This window comes from Bos javanicus, chromosome 18, assembly GCF_032452875.1.
Source record: "Bos javanicus breed banteng chromosome 18, ARS-OSU_banteng_1.0, whole genome shotgun sequence".
NCBI classification, from domain to species: Eukaryota; Metazoa; Chordata; class Mammalia; order Artiodactyla; family Bovidae; genus Bos; species Bos javanicus.
Window position 1 is genome coordinate 60,898,689 of NC_083885.1, and position 19,288 is coordinate 60,917,976.

The following is a 19,288-nucleotide window of genomic DNA, read 5'->3' on the forward strand; positions in this document are numbered from 1 at the left end:
GGTGGCCAAAGTATTGGAGCTTCAGCTTCAGTCCTTCCAATGAATATTCATTGATTTCCTTTAGGATTGACTGGTTTGATCTCCATGCTGTTCAAGGGACTCCCAAGAGTCTTCTCCAGCACCACAATTTGAAAGCACCAATTCTTTAGCACTCAGCCTTTTTTATGGTCAACACAAAGTCAGGGAAGTAGTCAATACATCATAGAACACATCAATTCCCGCTATAAATTCTGAAGCAGCAAAGGAAAATAATAGGATGTTGAATTCATCCAAAGGGTTCTCTTTTGTTATGGTAACGTCCTTCCCTGGTGTGCGTGCAGACTAAGTCGCTTTCAGTCATGTACGACTCTTTGCAACGCCATGAACTGTAGCCCGCCAGGTTCCTCTGTCCATGGAATTCTCCAGGCAAGAATATTGGAGTGGGTTGCCAGTCCCCTTCTCCAGGGGATCTTTCCCACCTAGAGATGGAACCCACGTCTCTTCAAGTGTCCTATTTTGGCAGCCGGGTTCTTTACCACTAGTGCCACCTGGTGTAAACCCTTTCCAAAAACAGTAAGTTGATTTTATATATATATTTTCACTAGGGATTTTAACATCTGAAAATATCAGATGCTCTAGCAATATTACAATCGACAAGTGTTCGAAAGGATTCAAAAGGTAGTTATGAAGGGCTATCATGAACAGCTGTCTGGGTCCCAGGGACATTTCATTTTCCTTTGGCTCTTCACCCTGAGATGTCTGTTGCCTATTTCTCTTTGTAGCTGCCACCATCTAGAGAGTGACCAGGATAAGAGGTTTCCCTCTATCTGCCTGTGAATGCAGCTATGCTTAACCCCACCATCCTCGGGGCTTCCAGGCTCTCCTGTTCTGAGTCCTCTCCACAAATGACATCCCGGAAAATAGGATGGCGATCGTTAGGTAGGTAGGATAGGGGAAAGGAGTCCAAAGTGGCGGTGGTTAAAAGACAAAGAAGGGAAAAGCCCGCGAAAATAGAACAAAAGAAGGTCCGAGGACCGGAGTGAGGACCTCAGGTAAAACAAACAACACTCCGGGCTGGCCCAATTTACATAGGACAGGCCCAGGGAGAGATAAACATATAAAAAGAGGAGCCAAAGCTAGCTCTCTCTTTCTCTCTCCCTGCCCCCCCAGCCCCCACCGCGAGATGGGGCGCTCTTCTCTTTGGACTGACATGTCCTCATGCCTCAGAGATGGATTTTCCTGCTATCTTCTAAATAAAATAGAGCTGTAACACTGAGCTGTAACACTGATTTGTCTAAGAGCTATAACATGGTCCTTTCAAGACCTGAGAGCTATAACACGGTCTATCCAAGACCCGAGAGTTGCGACACGCCGAGGGTGCTTTAACGTCCGTCACTCCAAATCTTTATTGTGACGGGACAAAGAACTGAGGAACATACACTCGCGTGACCGTGATACATGTACCTGTGCGGCTTCTCTAGTGGCTCAGGTGGTAAAAAATCCGCCTGCAATACAGGAGAGACGCATTCCACCCTTTGATTGGTCAGGAAGATCCCCTGGAGAAGCGACTGACTTACCCACTCCAGCATTCTTGCCTGGAAAATCCCATGGACAGAGGAGGCTGTCATTCGGTCCATGGGGTCACAAAGAGTTGGACATGACTGAAGCGACATAGCACGCATACACACACACACACACACACACACACACACACTGACTCACAGCAAACAAACCTAAATTAAACTAATGCATAAACTATATAAAACGGCATGATATACAAAAAGAACACATACTAAAATACTTCATGGCTTTCTTTATTGAAAACAATGCCTGTATCATAATTGAAGGAAACCAGGTACATCAACCTAAAATATACCTGACATAAAATTTATTTTGAGCTGAAGGCAATTAAACAGTAAACACACAAAAAGATCGCTCTGTCCAAAGGCAGGAAATCAATTCTCCTTTTGATGAAGATACTCTAATCAGCCTACAGATGGCGCCAGAGGAATTTGCAAATAAACCTCATTAAATGAAGATAAGGAGTTGCTCAGTCATGTCTGATTCTCTTGCAACCCCATGTACTGTAGTCCCCCTGGCTCCTGTGTCCATGGGATACCCCAAGCCAGAACACTGGAGTGGGTTGCCATTTCCTTCTCCAGGGGATCTTCCTGACCCAGGGATCAAACCCATGTCTCTTACATCTCCTATGTTGGCAGGTGGGTTCCTTACCACTAGCACCACCTGGGAAGCCCTTAAGGTAAACATAACCCAAGGACAAAACAGCTTTAATGGAGCTGTAACCACAACGCTGAGATACGCCACACATAAACTCTACTTCAGCTGGGTTCGGGATCCTCTGTTGGCCTTCACAGGGCACGCCTCTGGATTCTAACCACCCAGCCACCCTGTGCCACAGTTCTCCCACTGGCTTTAGCTCTCACCCCAGGTCTCCCAAGCTGCATTCATCCACGGCATTCGAGTCCTCCAGCTCTCAAAGGCTCCCTCTCCATGACTCCTTTTCTCCAGTTCCCCGGACCTGTCTGAGCTCTGGCTGCTCCACCACCCATGCCCGTGAGCCCTGCTCCAAGCTTATCAAACTCACTCCTGAGGGCTCTAGTCCTCCCCCGCCCAGACCCTCAGATTCCCCACCACGGGCTCAAGTCCATGTCTTTCCCCAAGTCAACCCCCATCTTCACCTAGGACTGGCCCTCTTAAGACGGCCGACAAAGGTCCATATGGTCAAAGTTATGGTTTTTCCAATAGTCACATACGGATGTGAGTTGGACAATAAACGCCAAGCACCAAAGAATTGATGCTTTTGAACTGTGGTGTTGGAGGAGACTTGAGAGTCCCTAGAACGGCAAGATCAAACCAGTCCATCCTAAAGGAAATCAGTCCTGAATATTCATTGGAAAGACTGATACTTAAGCTGAAGCTCCAATACTTTGGCCACCTGATGAGAAGAGCTGACTCACTGGAAAAGACCCTGATGCTGGGAAAGACTGAAGGTGGAAGAAGGGGACGACAAAGGATGAGATGGTTGCATGGCACCACCGACTCAATGGACACGAGTTTGCACAAGCTCCAGGAGACGGTGAAGGACAGGGAAGCCTAGTGTGCTGCAGTCCATGGGGCTGCAAAGAGTCAGACACAACTGAGTGACTGAATGATAACTCGTAAGACAGCTCAGGTCCCTTCTGAGTCTACCTGCTCCCTCCACAGTCAGGACTTGACCCTGGGCCCCAGCCCCTCCCCCAGGGAAAATCCACTTGCATCCCTGGAGCATTGGCCTCCCCAACACGCCCAACCCCTTGCTTTGGGACCTCCGGGACCTGGAGAGGTCCAGTGTGCTGCTTCTGTTCCTTCAACAGCCCGTGTGTGAACATTCAGCAAAGACATTGGCTCATATGCAATTTCAATGTCAGCCATTCTGGTGTTTAGTGACTCCCAGGGCAATCTGACTTTGCATATACCTGGAGTGATGACATTTAACTCATCTCCACTTATTTGACATTTGGTGATTTTACATATCTACCTAAGTCTCCTTCCACCTTGTATTTATTATTTTTATTGGCCACACTGTGCAGCTTGTGGGATCTTAGTCCCCCAACCAGGGGCTAAACCAACACCCCCGGCAGTGAAAGCATGGAGTCCTAACCACTGGACTGCCAGGGAAGCGCCCCCCTTCACCTTTTAATTGACTTGCTGTTGTATTATTGACTTGAATTCTTTTTATCCTTTGTGAATCCTTCGTCACATTTAGGTAAATGTCTTCTTCCAGTCTGCTTCTTGCTTTTTCATCACCTTCATGATGCCACTCGATGACTGGAACTTCGAATTTTCAATAAATTCCAACTTAATAACTTTTCATTTCCCATTGAGAGTTTTCTGTGTACTAAAAAATGTTGCCCGCCCCACAGTACGGCAATCTCCTCTATTTTCTTCTTCTTTTTTGGGGGTGCACTGTGTGGTTTGTGGGATCTTAGTTCCCTGACCAGGGACTGACCCTGCGTCCTCCACAGTGAAGCGCAGAGTCTAAGCACTGGACCACTAGGGAAGCCCCTATGTTTTCTTATGGAACTCTGATAGGCTTTTCTCAACTCACTGCTCCTACACGATGTCTTCCTCTAATAACTAATAGCAACGCTAATGCTAATGAGAACAACAACAGCAGCTAATATTTATTGAGCTTACACAATATTCCAGATACATGTTCAGGGAGTTCACATGTACCAAACTCATCTAATCACCATGACAGCAGTATTAGTTAGGTGTGATTAGCCCCACTTCACAAATAAAGCACAGCGGGTAAGAGCTCATTTTTCCAGTGTCTCTCAGGCAGTGAGAGGTGGGAGGGTGGTGGTAACAGGTTGGGGTAAGTGCCACAAGAAAAGCTCTCCCACACACATTCCACTACCAGAGTTTCACCTTAGAACACATTTGAAATACGACAGAGATGAAACGGTACTGGAAGGTTTCTATGCTCTCCTTGAAACTAACCTAATTCAGGAGACAACCGCTGACAGCTGAGTATGCTGTGATCAGTAAGAAAAAGCGATTTCTCCAAATTCACCACTCACACGACTTCTGATAGTCTGTAAGCAGAAGGGCGACCAGTGAAGGCTTCCTTGCATTCACTCTCAACACGAATCTTCCTCATGTCGTGGAAGAAACGAATGTTGAAGGGAGGCCTTTGTACACGAAAGGCTTTTCAACGGTGGGAATCCTCTCATCGTCTCGAAGGTGGATTCCGTGGTTACAGGTGGCCTTTCCACATTCCTTACATTCAGAGGGCTTCTCACCAGTGTGGGTTTTCTGATGCTGTGTCAGCTGGTGGCTGTGACTGAAGGCCTTCCCACACTCCTGACACCCATAGGGCTTAAACCCCGTGTGAATGCGCTCGTGCTTGACGAGGCTCGAGCCATAGATGAAGGCCTTTCCACACTCCTTGCATCTGTAAGGCGTTTCGCCAGTGTGGATCCTCTCGTGCTGAGTCAGGTGGTAGCCGCAGTTAAAGGCCTTTCCGCATTCTGTACATTTATACGGCTTCTCCCCCGTGTGAATTCTCTCGTGCTTCACGAGACTCGAGCCCCAACGGAAGGCCTTCCCGCACTCCTTACACTCGTGAGGCTTCTCCCCGGTGTGGATTTTCTGATGCTGGGTGAGATAGTTGACGCGGGTGAAGGCCTTGCCGCACTCCTGGCACTCATAGGGCTTCTCCCCCGTGTGGATTCTCTTATGCTGCACGAGGCTCGAGCCACAGATGAAGGCCTTCCCGCAGTCCTTACACTCGAAGGGCTTCTCGCCACTGTGGATTCGCTTGTGCTGAATGAGTTTGTACACCCGGCTGAAGGTCTTGCCACAGTCTTTGCACTCGTAGTCCTTCTCACCGGTGTGGAACCTCTGATGCTGGGTGAGCTCGTCGCCGCGCCGGAAGGCCTTCCCGCAGTCCTTACACTCGTAAGGCTTCTCTCCTGTGTGGATTCTCCTATGGATCACGAGGCTCGAGCCCCATCGGAAGGCCTTCCCGCAGTCTTTACATTCATAAGGTTTCTCGCCAGTGTGGATTTTCTGATGCTGGGTAAGCTGATTGCCCCAACGGAAGGCCTTTTTACATTCTTTACATTGATAGGGTTTCTCACCTGTGTGAATTTTCTGATGCTGAGTAAGCTGATAGCCTCGGCTAAAAGCCTTCCCACATTCCTTACATTCATAGGAATTTTCCCTGTTAGGGAGTCTCTGCTGTGGCCGAACAGGGGTGCTTTCTCTATAAGCGGGGGTATCCCCACAGCTGATTATCCTTTGACTGGCACGTCCCTCTTGAGGGGCCCGTGATCTGTCCAGCTCACCTTCACATGTCCACTCAAGGCCACGGGATTTACTTTTTCTATTTGAGGTCCGTTTGGAAAAATTCATCCCATAAGTGTTCTTTTGTGAAGGTAAACTCTTGGTCTCATATGGTGATTCCAAATCTGGAAAAAAAAAAAAAAAACAAAACCAAAACACACACACACACAAACAAAAAAATCCAACATATTTTGTTATTATTTAAGGAAACAAAACCAAAACTAATCACAAACCAAAACCTTCTCTAACAGAAATAAAACTTCTCCAGTGGGAAAAATATGAATCACCTAGAGCTCTTATTAAGATGCAGATTCCATGTCTAGCATCACAATACTTAATGAGGAAGCACTGGAGACATTCCTGCTAAAATCAAACCCAAAAGGCACTGATTATTATTAATAGCTCTACTATTTCCTATCAGCTGTAACAATTAAGCAAAAAAAAAAAAAACCCAAAACAAAAAAACCTGGAGGGACAAATTTCAAAAATGAAGATGAAAAAGATCACAATTTGTAGATGTGATGACAAGCCTGGAAAACCAAGAAAATCAAATATACTATGACTGTAAAAAATAAAAAGATATAGTTGGATGGTTGTATATATATATACACACACACACGTACTATCATTAAAAGTAATTCCTGATACAAAGATTCAACATTCAAAAGATGATGTGTAGAACTAAATTTAATAAGACTGTGAAACATTTATGAGGCAATGCTTAGAGAAATCTGAGCATCGATAAAGATGCTAACTCAAGGGACTACAAAACATCAAACATTTAAATTAATGAGTTCATAAAAACACTAAAAAAATGTTAAATGGCCAACTCAGAGCAGGCTAGGACACCAACCCTTTGTTATTAAAAGCTAATACTTTTTTTCCTTAAAAGAACAAAGATTTACCTTTCAATGTGAGCAGTTTCACCACACCACTAATAAGCAGGTGGATCATGGTTTCTCTCTAAAGAATTATTACAGTGAACAAATGAAGAGGCAATGATAGAATATCATCATTTTGAACCCCAATGAAATACTGAATCTCGGTACTGAGTGTCAGCAACTGCTAATGACACAAAAAGAGACACAAGCAGATGTTGCTTCATGATGGAAGAACAGAGCACCCAAGAGGCAGTATCACCAAAAATAATAATTATTATTATATATATAATGAAGAAAGCACGTGAAGCTACGAAAATAACCACATTTCAGAAACTACTGATGGCACAGGGTCCTATTTCCTATGCCCTTGTCTCTCAACAGGGGTGAAACATGAGAAGGAAAATCAACTGGAAGGGAAACGGGTGAAGATCAAGTTCAAGGTGGTAACTTCTTCCTCAGAGGCCCTGGGCCTGAGACCTTTGTGGGGAGCCCCCCAAACACCTCAGGGGGGCAGCTGCTCCTTGTCCGAGGTCTGCTCTGCATTGTTTTGGTATCTTTCCCCCTCAACCATCAAAGCTCTCTCCCTTGCTTCCATAAGAGCATTGTGTCTGGCATAGAAATGAGATGTCTTGCTTTCAAAAGAAGAAAAACGCCACAAGAGGCAGAACTGGGGAAAAAACTTGTTGGCAAAAGATTTTTTTGATTGCATTTCAGTCAAATGTGTCATAATCTAAATGTCAAAATGATAAAAGACTTCAGGAAACAGAAGGGATTGGAGGACAGAGAGGAAACCAGCTGGGTAGTAGAACATGCCTCTATACAATATGCCTCAAATCTGGGGCATGGATGGATGGATTTGGGGGCCAGAAACCTTAGGTTCCAGTTTTGCTTCTGCCTCCTTGACTGACTGTCACCCTGTGCCCTAGCATACTGATCTATAGTAATATAGTAACTGTTCCTATCTCATAAACTAGTGAGAATGGGATGCAAGGTATTAGTACACACACACACCATGCTCAGGATGCTTCCTGGTGTATAGTAAGCACAATATTAGCCATGCACATTATGGCTGTTATTTCGCCAACAGAAAAGTAAGAAATTTCCTTAGATGTTTACAGGATGATATCATCTGGGGTTTAACTCAGAATTCACAGATTACAACTTTCAACCTCACTTCAGGTCCAGTGTGTAGGGAGTGGAATATGCTCAGTGTGGTTTTACATGGATTCTGTTTGTTCAGTTTGCATCTACAGAGGCTGGTATGCTAGAGAAACTCACGTCATGTGTCAGGCCATCTTCCCTTAAGGTAGGTCCCCACAGTACCACCAACAGCAATCAGGGTGTAAATGTGGGCTCATAGCATGAAGCTTGGTTTCTCCAAAGATGGTCATGAAATAAATAAGTACATTTATTTTCATAAGTTAAATAACCCTAATCAACCCTTTGGTCATTAAGGAAGAGAAATAATTACATGAGGGCCAGACAGCAGTAGGAAGACTGCTGATGGGTGAGGAGGTACAGGTGTACACGTGATGCCCATTTCCGACTAGACAAAGCTCAAAATGTCCCTTGGGAGCAGGAAGAAAGAAATTCAATGAGGCTCTTGAAAGGTGGTCCTGAAGCTCACCGTGGAGGGAGCTGATGGTGCGAGCACAGAGTCTGGGTTGTCCGAGGCAAGGAACTTACCAAGTGAGACCAGGTTACTGTAGTTCTCCAGCATCACATCCCAGTACAAGTCCCTCTGCCTGGAGTCCAGACATGCCCACTCCTCCTGAGAGAAGTCGATGGCCACATCCGAGAAGGTCACCAAACCCTTGCGTCCCTGATGGAGGAGAAGGACATAACTTGAAGATGAAGGAGGGGGAGGGAGGCCCCTACTCAGTGCAGGGGTGGACACAGTGAGCAGATTAGAGGCCTGGGACCTGGGTGGGGGCCAGGGAGGTCACCGCTGTGACTGACGCTTAGCCCCTCCTGCTGCAAGGAAGACAATCGACACCCTGGGGAACTCTAACCATGCCATTCTGCCAGGAAATGGCTAAAACTAGCCCAGGTTTCTCTTGTTCACAAGTACTGAGCCTGCTACATGCCTGTCTCATAAATTCTCAGCAAGTGTGCATTCCTATAGCATTTCTGTTCTCTTTAAGAGAAAGCAAAAAAAAAAAGCCAGGGGTTTGCTTCCTGAATATAAAATCTTTTATCTTAGAAAATCAGGACTGCAGGTTTGAATGTTTTCAAGCTTCAGGCTCATCATTTTGACAGGTTATCTTTTACGTAGTCGGCCTTTGTGATGACAAAAGCAGTTTTTTTTTTTTTTTTTACTCCATCATATTGAGAGGGTAACAGGCAGGAAAGCCAGGGGTCTCCAAAGGAGGAAACAGGCTGCAACTGTTTAATCTCGCCCTGAAGCGGCAGGAAGAAACAAACTACAAGTGTCAGATTTTTTTGTCTATACAAAATTAAAAGGGGGTTTCTCTTAAAATTCTGTGTTGCCATGACGATACCTAGTTCCACCTGAACTCAACTTTTCTCAAACCTTGAGCTAACCAACGTGCTTTTCTTATGGAAATGCTTTTCTTAAGCTATGTTAATGAAATTATGTATTTGCTTTGGAATTTGCCTTTCTTCAAAATGGTTCCACCTAAGACTAACTTTTTTCTTTTCTCAAACCTTGGGGTGATAACAGCTCAACAAACCAGTATTCATATTAATTGTTTTATGGCTGGGGGAGGACACACCTGTTCTATCCTATCTCAAAAATGCATATTGTGGGGGGGGTGGGACTGGTGAAACTCCCTCAGCCTTGAGGTGAAACTCCCTCATCTCTCTTATCTGATTAATAGCTTTCTAACAAACAAAAAGATGGGCTCAATAAAGGACAGAAATGGTATGGACCTAACAGAAGCACAAGATTTTAAGAAGAGATGGCAAGAATACACAGAAGAACTGTACAAAAAGATCTTCACGACCCAGATAATCACAATGGTGTGATCACTGACCCGGAGCCAGACATCCTGGAATGTGAAGTGGAGTGGGCCTTAGAAAGCATCACTACGAACAAAGCTAGTGGACGTGATGGAATTCCAGTGGAGCTATTTCAAATCCTGAAAGATGATGCTGTGAAAGTGCTGCACGCAATATGCCAGCACATTTGGAGAACTCCGAAGTGGCCACAGGACTGGAAAAGGTCAGTTTTCATTCCAATCCCAAAGGAAGGCAATGCCAAAGAATGCTCAAACTACCGCACAATTGCACTCATCTCACACGTTAGTAAAGTAATGCTCAAAATTCTCCAAGCCAGGCTTCAGCAATAGGTGAACGGTGAACTTCCTGATGTTCAAGCTGGTTTTAGAAAAGGCAGAGGAACCAGAGATCAAATTGCCAACATCCACTGGATCATGGAAAAAGCAGGAGAGTTCCAGAAAAACATCTATTTCTGCTTTACTGATTATGCCAAAACCTTTGACTGTGTGGATCACAATAAACTGTGGAAAATTCTGAAAGAGATGGGAATACCAGACCATCTGATCTGCCTCTTGAGAAACCTGTATGCAGGTCAGGAAGCAACAATTAGAACTGGACATGGAACAACACACTGGTTCCAAATAGGAAAAGGAATACGTCAAGGCTGTATAGTGTCACTCTGCTTATTTAACTTCTATGCAGAGTACATCATGAGAAACGCTGGACTGGAAGAAGCACAAGCTGGAATCAAGATTGCCGGGAGAAATATCAATAACCTCAGATATGCAGATGACACCACCCTTATGGCAGAAAGTGAAGAGGAACTCAAAAGCCTCTTGATGAAAGTGAAAGTGGAGAGTGAAAAAGTTGGCTTAAAGCTCAACATTCAAAAAACGAAGATCATGGCATCCGGTCCCATCACTTCATAGGAAATAGATGAGGAAACGGTGTCAGACTTTATTTTTCTGGGCTCCAAAGTCACTGCAGATGGTGACTGCAGCCATGAAATTAAAAGACGCTTACTCCTTGGAAGAAAAGTTATGACCAACCTAGACAGCATATTCAAAAGCAGAGACATTACTTTGCTAACAAAGGTTCGTCTAGTCAAGGCTATGGTTTTTCCTGTGGTCATGTATGGATGTGAGAGTTGGACTGTGAAGAAGGCTGAGTGCCGAAGAATTGATGCTTTTGAACTGTGGTGTTGGAGAAGACTCTTGAGAGTCCCTTGGACTGCAAAGAGATCCATCCAGTCCATTTTGAAGGAGATCAGCCCTGGGATTTCTTTGGAAGGAATGACGCTAAAGCTGAAACTCCAGTACTTTGGCCACCTCATGGGAAGAGTTGACTCATTGGAAAAGACTCTGATGCTGGGAGGGATTGGGGGCAGGAGGAGAAAGGGATGACAGAGGATGAGATGGCTGGATGGCATCACTGACTCGATGGACGTGAGTCTGGGTGAACTCCAGGAGTTGGTGATGGACAGGGAGGCCTGGCGTGCTGCGATTCATGGGGTGGAAAAGAGTCGGACGCGACTGAGCGACTGAACTGAACTGAACAAACAAAAAACAGCTCGCTAAAATCTAACAAGGGGAGCATGCTCCATCCCCCTTCTGATGTCTATGTCAGAAGCTTCTCTGTCTCTTAATAAAACTCTACTACACAAAAGTTCTTGAGTGATCAAGCCTGGTCCCTGATTCTGAAGCTAAATCTTCTTCAGAGATCACAAATCTGACACTGTTCACTGTAAGTTGTCAATATGAACGGATTAGACTGAATTATTACAGTCACACATTTAGATTGAGTCAAATGTCTTTAAGTTCCCCAATTCCAGGAGTATATGGTCATCTATTACTTTTACCTGAAATGACCTTCTTACCTGTTAATCATCCACTAACCCTGCCTTTTCTTTTTTCCTGATTTAGAGGAAATAAGTATTAAACGATTTGGAAACACAGAGACAGGTCTGTTTAAAACAAAATTCATTTCCTGAGTCCGCTGACAGGAACATGATCTGAGCCAGGGCTTCATCACACTCCAATTCTTCGTAAAGGATGATGAGCCTGGGAAGATCAGTGGAGGTGAAAGAGGAATCTCATGTGGTCACATGGGACCAACATCTAGAACTCATCAAATTGTGGACCTGACTCAAATACTTCTCAAGGTAGTTTCTGCTTCCATTGTTGCAATTACTCTTGACAAAAAAAGTGAGCAGAGGAGAGACACTCAGTAACTAGCTCAAGGGTTCAGTGAAAAACTTCAGCCACAGAGGTGGGCACAGGGCTGCATGGCATCATTATTTGCTGGAGCAGGAAGAGCAGGGGAGCAGGTCTTCAGTGGGACTCACTTGGGCGGAGGCTTCACAGTATTTCACTGAAGTATGCACAGGACCCAGACATCACAGCTCAAGATGCAAAGAAAAACATACTCACGTGGGCCATAGTTCTAGAATTCAAGGACTGATCAGTGCTCCTGGGGTCACCTTTACTGAAGACACAAAATCCAGAGATGCCAGATCTACAAGAGGAAAACGAGGCATGAAAATAAGTGCACCCTGGTCCCCAAATGACTTAGTACAGCCTTCTCACTCCTCTACCTTCACTGCCAAAGAACCCCATCTTCTTCCCCTACAAGCTCCCCCACAAAAACACACGTGGAGAAGATTAAAAGGATTCTGGAAAAATCAAGTTCTCCCTGAAACTCCAGGAAACCCAGCTGATGGGGCAGAGGAGCTTTTATTTTATGTCTTGAAATTAAATCTGACACTGGAGTGGGAGGATTCCTGGCCAGCTCCCTGGTCGGGGATATGGTTGAAAATCCGGCCTTGACCAAAGAGAGGTGCAGCCTTGGCCCTCAGCCTCTGAGAGGTAATGGACATTGCACATAACAGGGATGTCTTTGCTGTGGGTAGGGGCAGGCCACACCGCACCTTAGGGTGGGAGCTGGCCACACCAGGAAGACCACTCAGGTGATGGGTGGGGATGGGGAGACCATGGGTCACGGGCTATGAGTTGACTTGGGGACTGAGATCAACATCTGGACAACAAATCAATCACCTATGTCCACAGGACCAATCAATTATGTCCATGTGATGAAGCCGCAGTAAAAACTCCAAACACTGAAGCTCAGGTGTGCTTCCTTGGCTGGCAGTACTCTGAGCATACTGTCACTCGCTGATGTTGGCACAATAGCTGGCGTACTGACTTCACCGGGAGAAGGCACCGGAAGCCCCAGGGTGGGAACTGGCTGGGCCTTACCCTGTGCACCTGCCTCCTTGGCGGCTGTTAGTCTGCATCCTTGCCCTGTCATTCACAGCAACCGGGAATGGAGCAGCGTTTGGTGAGTTCCAGGAGTCCCTTCTAGTCCTGAGTTATGAAACCTCAGGGTGGTTTAGGGAAGCTCCTGAACCTGCCTTTGGTGTGATGACAGAGGGGGGTTTTGTGTGGAGACCAGGCCCTCAAATTTCACTGATGGAGGCTGGGGGACTCTGGGCAGAGGGCCCGTTACGGTCATTCACACCGTCCAGGGTGGGAGGGGCTGCACCATGCCAACTCGAGCTCTTCCGGCCTGTGGTCAGGGTGAAGTCACCAAGACTTGGCAGGCGGACAAGGCGGAGAGAGAACTACCCAGATAGGGTCTGGCATTCGGAATCCAGCAAAGCTGGCTGCATAAATACATGCAGAATATCAAAGTGAAAATGTACTAGAGGGCTATTCAATGCTAAGTCAGAAGAAATACTTGAAGACATGAAAAATTTTTCAGGTTATATTGTCAGTAGGAAAATCAGGCTATCAAAACGATGTTTCTCAATATGCATATATACATATTTATATACAATACACACCATAATCAAGATACCTGTATCTATATAGATATAAACACACATACATGTTGAGACAGATTCTCAAAAGATAAAGTTCCACTCTCTTTTTCAAAGAGGACCTCTTGAACTTGCAGAAATATCTCTGAATACCTTATTTTGGGGATTTTTTTTTTTTTTAATCTGAATAACATCTCATTTCTTTTTACTTCCTAATACCTAAACCAATTCTGTGATGTCTACATCCTCCCACATACATTGGAGGACTGACTGGGAAAAAAATGGCTAAAATGCCAAGATGCCCCGCAGATACTGATAAGTACCTTGATGCTGCTTAGTCTTAGTCTTGAAGGGAGGGTGAACTCTGCTTTTGAATCTGTCCTTCAGCCAGTGTCCTGTAGATAAACACTAAATAACCTAACCCTGTTAGTGTTCTTGTTGCATGCAATGCTATTAGAAGAAAATATGTAAGGTATAAAACATAGAAAATAAATTCATTTATTGACACATAGAATCCATCAGTTGGAAGTACTTTGGTTATGATCTGACATCATGAGAATGAAGCCCTCTTCCTAGCAGCTCTCAGGGTACATCACCCAGAATTCTCCAAACCCGTAAATCCATAAGCTCATGAGGAAAACCTCATTCCAACAGAGGGGCAGCCTACAAAATACCTGACCAGTTCCTCTTAAAACCACCAATGTTGTCAGAAACAAGGGAAGTACGAGAAATCAACACAGCCTAGAGGAGCTTAAGGAGACATGACAACATTACTTTGTGGTATCCTGGATGGGATCCCAGGATCCCACAGATGAAAACCACTGTTTAAAAACTAGGGAAACCTGTGGGACTTCCCTGGTGGTCCAGCGGTCAAGATGTTGGCAGTTCCACTGCAGGGTGTGAGGGTTCGATCCCTGGTGGGGGAACTAATATCCTACATGCCTTGCAGCCAGATAATAACAAAAAAATAAATAAATAAACGTAGTCAAAACTGTTTAAAAAAAAGCACTAAGGAAACCTGAATAAAGCATGGATTTCAGTTAACAGTAAGGTTCCAGAACTGGTTCATTAATTGTAACTAATATCCCATACTAATATGAGTTGTAAATAATAGGAGAAACTGGGTGCAGGGCACCTGGGAATTCTGTGTACTCTTTGCAATTTTTCTGTAAAACTAAAATTGTTCTAACTGGAAAAAAAAAAAGTAAAATGGTTCTAAAGAATACAATCTATTAAAAAGAACAATTTGCAACCACATGTGGCCCACAAACCACAAAATATTTAATATGTGACCCTTTAGAGAAAAGGTTTGCCAAACCCTGCTCGAGATCCAGAACCCACACGCATCATCAAACCATACTGCCTCTCATCATTCGTAAAAAGATGTAACTGCAACTGTCAGACCTCAAATAAGACCCAGCTGATACAACAAATTTCTATTTACTGATTACTAGAGGAAAAAAAAAACCTTGCCTTCAATGACAAAGACCTCTGCTCAAACTCCATTCTAAAAAACCTCACAAAGCTGAACACTTTGTCATTAACTGACTAAAACAATCAAACCCTTCTCCTTTCTTACTGTGCTCTGAAAGTCAGTGCTGTGCAAAAGACCAAAGATATGTAGCCTTTGATTCCACCTAAAAATTAATATCATAATATTATATTATCATATCACATGCTAAAACTGCTAACATTAACCTCCCAGTGGTATCCCTCGATCCTATTGGATTCTTAGAAGATCACACAGGAGGATGTGAACAATTTGCCTACTGAATACGTGAGTACTCATGGGAGAGGGCTGGTCAATGGGGAAGACACCTGCACAATTGCTTGGGAAGCAATTACTGAGTTAATACAGAGGACATTTCAGGTCAAGGAAAGCAAATATTCTTAAGTGCTAAAGATTCAGGTCATTTACTGAACAAAAAGTTCACCTGGGACTTGATGTGAAGATCTGTGATAATCTGTCTTCTTCTTCAGGATGCTTTTTCTGGAGGATAGCTGGCCTGGAGGAAAGAAAGGACAGAATGAGATGCTGGGGCCTTTCCGGAGCACAGACTACATCAGGAAATACCCTCCCATTTCCAGTCTCCAAATGAAGTAATTGCTTTCCTCAAAGACCAAATTGGCAAACCAAAAACTATACTCCCTGATACATAACTGTACTTTTTTGTTGCCTGCTTAAGTTCAGCTATTTCACACCAGTAGTTTTGAACCAAACCCTTTGAGGGAAAGCTGTGTCAGTCTTGAAAAATAGAAGTTACATAGTTAAAGGCCATAAAGAGATATTTTCATTCTTCCTAAAGAGAATAGACTTTAAGCAGTGAGCTTCGCACAGAAAAATCTAATTAAAGAGCTAAAATTAATTTTAAGGGAAGCATGGGCCCAACCCTGGGTGAGAGCATAAGTCTTTATAAAGCTTAAAAAAAAAAGAGAGAGAGAGAGAGAGAAAATACCCTCCAAGACCACACCTAAGATGTGGTACATATGTACAGTGGAATATTACTCAGTCATAAAAAGGAATGAAACTGGATCATTTGTAGAGACATGGATGGACCTACAGTCTCTCAGAGTGAAGTTAGAAAAACCATTATCATATATTAATGCATATGTGTGGAATCTAGAAAAATGGTACAGATGAACCTAGTTCCAGGGCAGGAATGGAGACAGGGACCTACAGAATGGACATGTGGACACAGAGCTGGGGCAGGGAGAGGTGGGTGGGACGAACTGGGAGATTAGGACTGACGTACACACACTACCAAGTGTAAAACAACCAGGGGGCGCTGCTGTATAGCACAGGAGCTCAGCTTGGTGCTCTGTGATGACCTAGAGGGGTGGGACTGGTGGGGGTCCTGGGAGGCAGGTCCAAGAGGAAGAGGATATAAGTATACTTACAGCTGATCCACTTCGTTGTATAGCAGAAACTAACACAACATTGCAAAGCAATTATACTCAAAAAAGGAAAAAAAGCACCAAAAACAAGAAGGGTGCACCCAGATGTATTTCAGAGATTCCGGGAGACTAGGCTCTACTAATTGGGGGTACCCCGCCACCCCGTCCCCGCACCTCCCAGGTCAGGGACCTCTCCCTTTCAAAACAGAATCTCCGCCTCCCCCCCCCCCACCCCCCCGCCCCGAGACCCTTCCATCTTGTCACTCAGGTGGCCTGGACTTTAGAAGGACGGCACCTCTAGCTCATCTGTCGCCATCTCATGACGAGACCTGTGTTAATTCCTGTCATTTTCTTTTCATTACAGGGTTCGCTCCCACGTCTCTTGGAGGCCGCTGTGCCCCCGCAAGTACTGCACGGTGGGAACGTGAGGGCGGAGGGACCAGCGGAGACACCGGAGCTACAGGTGATACCGTCACACACCCCCTCCCCGTGCTCACACACCCGGGGGCCAGCCTGCACCTGTCACAGCTGAACAAACACACACCGCGGCTGCGACACACCGCCTGACGCCCCCGCCAGAGACACGGCGCCCGGCTCCGCCAATCCCACAGACACGTCAAGGCGGCTCTCACGGCCCCGCCGTCCCCGCCAGAGCCCACGCGCGTGGAACTCACGCGGAGCGGAGGCGTCCGAGCCCGAGGCTCACACGCACCGGGGATGGGTGGGGGGGCACAGCCGCGGGGATGGGGCCGGGTCGCCTCCCCCGTTCACACACTCACGCGCAAGTGCGTCACAACCGCAGGGACCCGGCCCGTGTCCCTCACCTACGCCCACGCGCACCTTAGTCTGTAGACAAGGCCGAGCCCCATCACACACACACACACACACACACACACACGCTCGCACTCCCTCCGCAGCGGCTCCCGAAGCCACAGGCCGACGCTCCGTTTCGCGGCTCTTGGCCTTTTCCCTCACCGCCACCGCCCATTGCCTTCCACTTCAGGTTTCCTCCCGGGATGCTAATTACTCACCGCTCTGGGCCCAACAACTAACAGGCAGGGAGGGAGCGCAGGCGTGCAGGTTAACTCCGGACAGCGTCGCCAGGAAACCAGAGCTTGAAAAAAAAAAAAAAAACGACGCGCAGAAAGCGCGTCTCCCAGCATGCAACTCCCGGCGAGGCTAAGGGGCTCGTGCCCTGAGCCCTCTGGGAAACGTAGTCCAAAAAACGGGGAATTTGCGGAGCTGAAACCTCATGGCCTCTTTTCCCCAGCATGCAACTCCGCAACGGCCCCACTAGAGCTGTGCCTCAGAGCCTTCTGGGAAGTGTAGTTCTCATCTCAGGTAATACACACGGTTCCTCAGAAGGCATCCCTCCCTGCATATAAAAAGGAGCTGTGGCCCCCAGACTTGCGACCGAGTGTATTGCAGAGTCGCAGGGTTTGTAAATGTTGGGAGCCCTGCCAGCCGTTCAGATTTCTTTTCTTTTATTACTCATTTTAGTATTAGTATCATTACTGCTGCTGCTGCTAAGTCGCTTCAGTCGGGTCCGACTCTCTGCGACCCCATAGACGGCAGCCCACCAGGCTTCCCTGTCCCTGGGATTCTCCAGGCAAGAACATTGAAGTGGGTTGCCATTTCCTTCTCCAATGCATGAAAGTGAAAAGTGAAAGTGAAGTCGCCCAGTCGTGTCCGACTCTAGCGACTACTACTACTTAAAAAAAGAAAAAACCTTTTTATTGTATACTGGAGTATAAATGCAACCCACACCAGTATTGTTTGCCTGGAAAATTCTAAGGACAGAGGAGCCTGGCGAGCTGCAGTCTATGAGGATGCAAAGAGTCAGACAGGGCTGAGCACAAATTACACTTATAGCTGATTAATAATGTGGTGATAGTTTCGGGTAGACAGCAAAGGGACTCAGCCATGCATATATATGTATCCATTTTCCCCCAAACTCCCCTCCCATCCAGGCTGTCACATGACTTTGAGCAGAGTTCCCTGTGTTATACAGTAGGACCTTGTTGATTATTCATCTTAAATATAGCAGAGCGGGCATGTCCATCCCAAACTTCCTATCACTTTCTTCCTCCTTCTAACAGGAATAAAAGCTTTATTAAGTTCTTACATACACATGTAAGTTCTTACATGTACATCTTGGACTTCCCAGATGGCACTAATAGTAAAGAAACCCCCCTGCAAATACAGGGTTTGATCCCTGGGTCAGGAAGATCATCTGGAGGAGGGCATGGCAACCCACTCCAGTATTCTTGCCTGGAGAATCCTGTGGACAGAGGAGCCTGGCGGGCTACAGTCCATCAGGTCGCACAGAGACAGACGCAGCTGAAGCGACTTAGCATGCACACATGTACGTGAGAGCTTTCAGAAGAGAATGAAGATCTGAAGAATTGACCAGAGCAGTAAGCTTTTATACCTTTTAGACAAAGAAAGGATAAATTTGTTAAGTATTGACAGTGCAATGGGCAAGTGAGAGTCCAATTAGGGCTTGGTAATCAACCAGTCCATTCTGAAGGAGATCAGTCCTGGGATTTCTTTGGAAGGAATGATGCTAAAGCTGAAACTCCAGTACTTTGGCCACCTCATGCGAAGAGTTGACTCATTGGAAAAGACCCTGATGCTGGGAGGAATTGGGGGCAGGAGGAGAAGGGGACGACAGAGGATGAGATGGCTGGATGGCATCACTGACTCGATGGACGTGAGTCTGAGTGAACTCCGGGAGTTGGTGATGGACAGGGAGGCCTGGCGTGCTGCGATTCATGGGGTCGCAAAGAGTCGGACACGACTGAGCGACTGAACTGAACTGAATCCTTATTTTTTAGACTTCCCTGGTGGGTCAGTAGTAAAGAACCCACTGCCTGCCAATGCAGGAGACACAGGAGACTCAGGT

At 45.9% G+C, this 19,288-nt stretch overlaps 1 protein-coding gene across 1 annotated transcript; it reads right to left on the minus strand.

The window, feature by feature from the left end:
* Window positions 1-2,023: 2,023 nt before the first annotated feature.
* Window positions 2,024-17,408, minus strand: ZNF331 (zinc finger protein 331). Its single transcript, XM_061389151.1, is given in 6 exon segments — window positions 2,024-4,674; window positions 4,676-5,954; window positions 8,397-8,532; window positions 12,101-12,185; window positions 15,423-15,494; window positions 17,280-17,408. Coding segments are annotated over 6 exon segments (1,716 nt in total). The 5' UTR covers window positions 17,372-17,408; the 3' UTR covers window positions 2,024-4,622.
* Window positions 17,409-19,288: the final 1,880 nt, after the last annotated feature.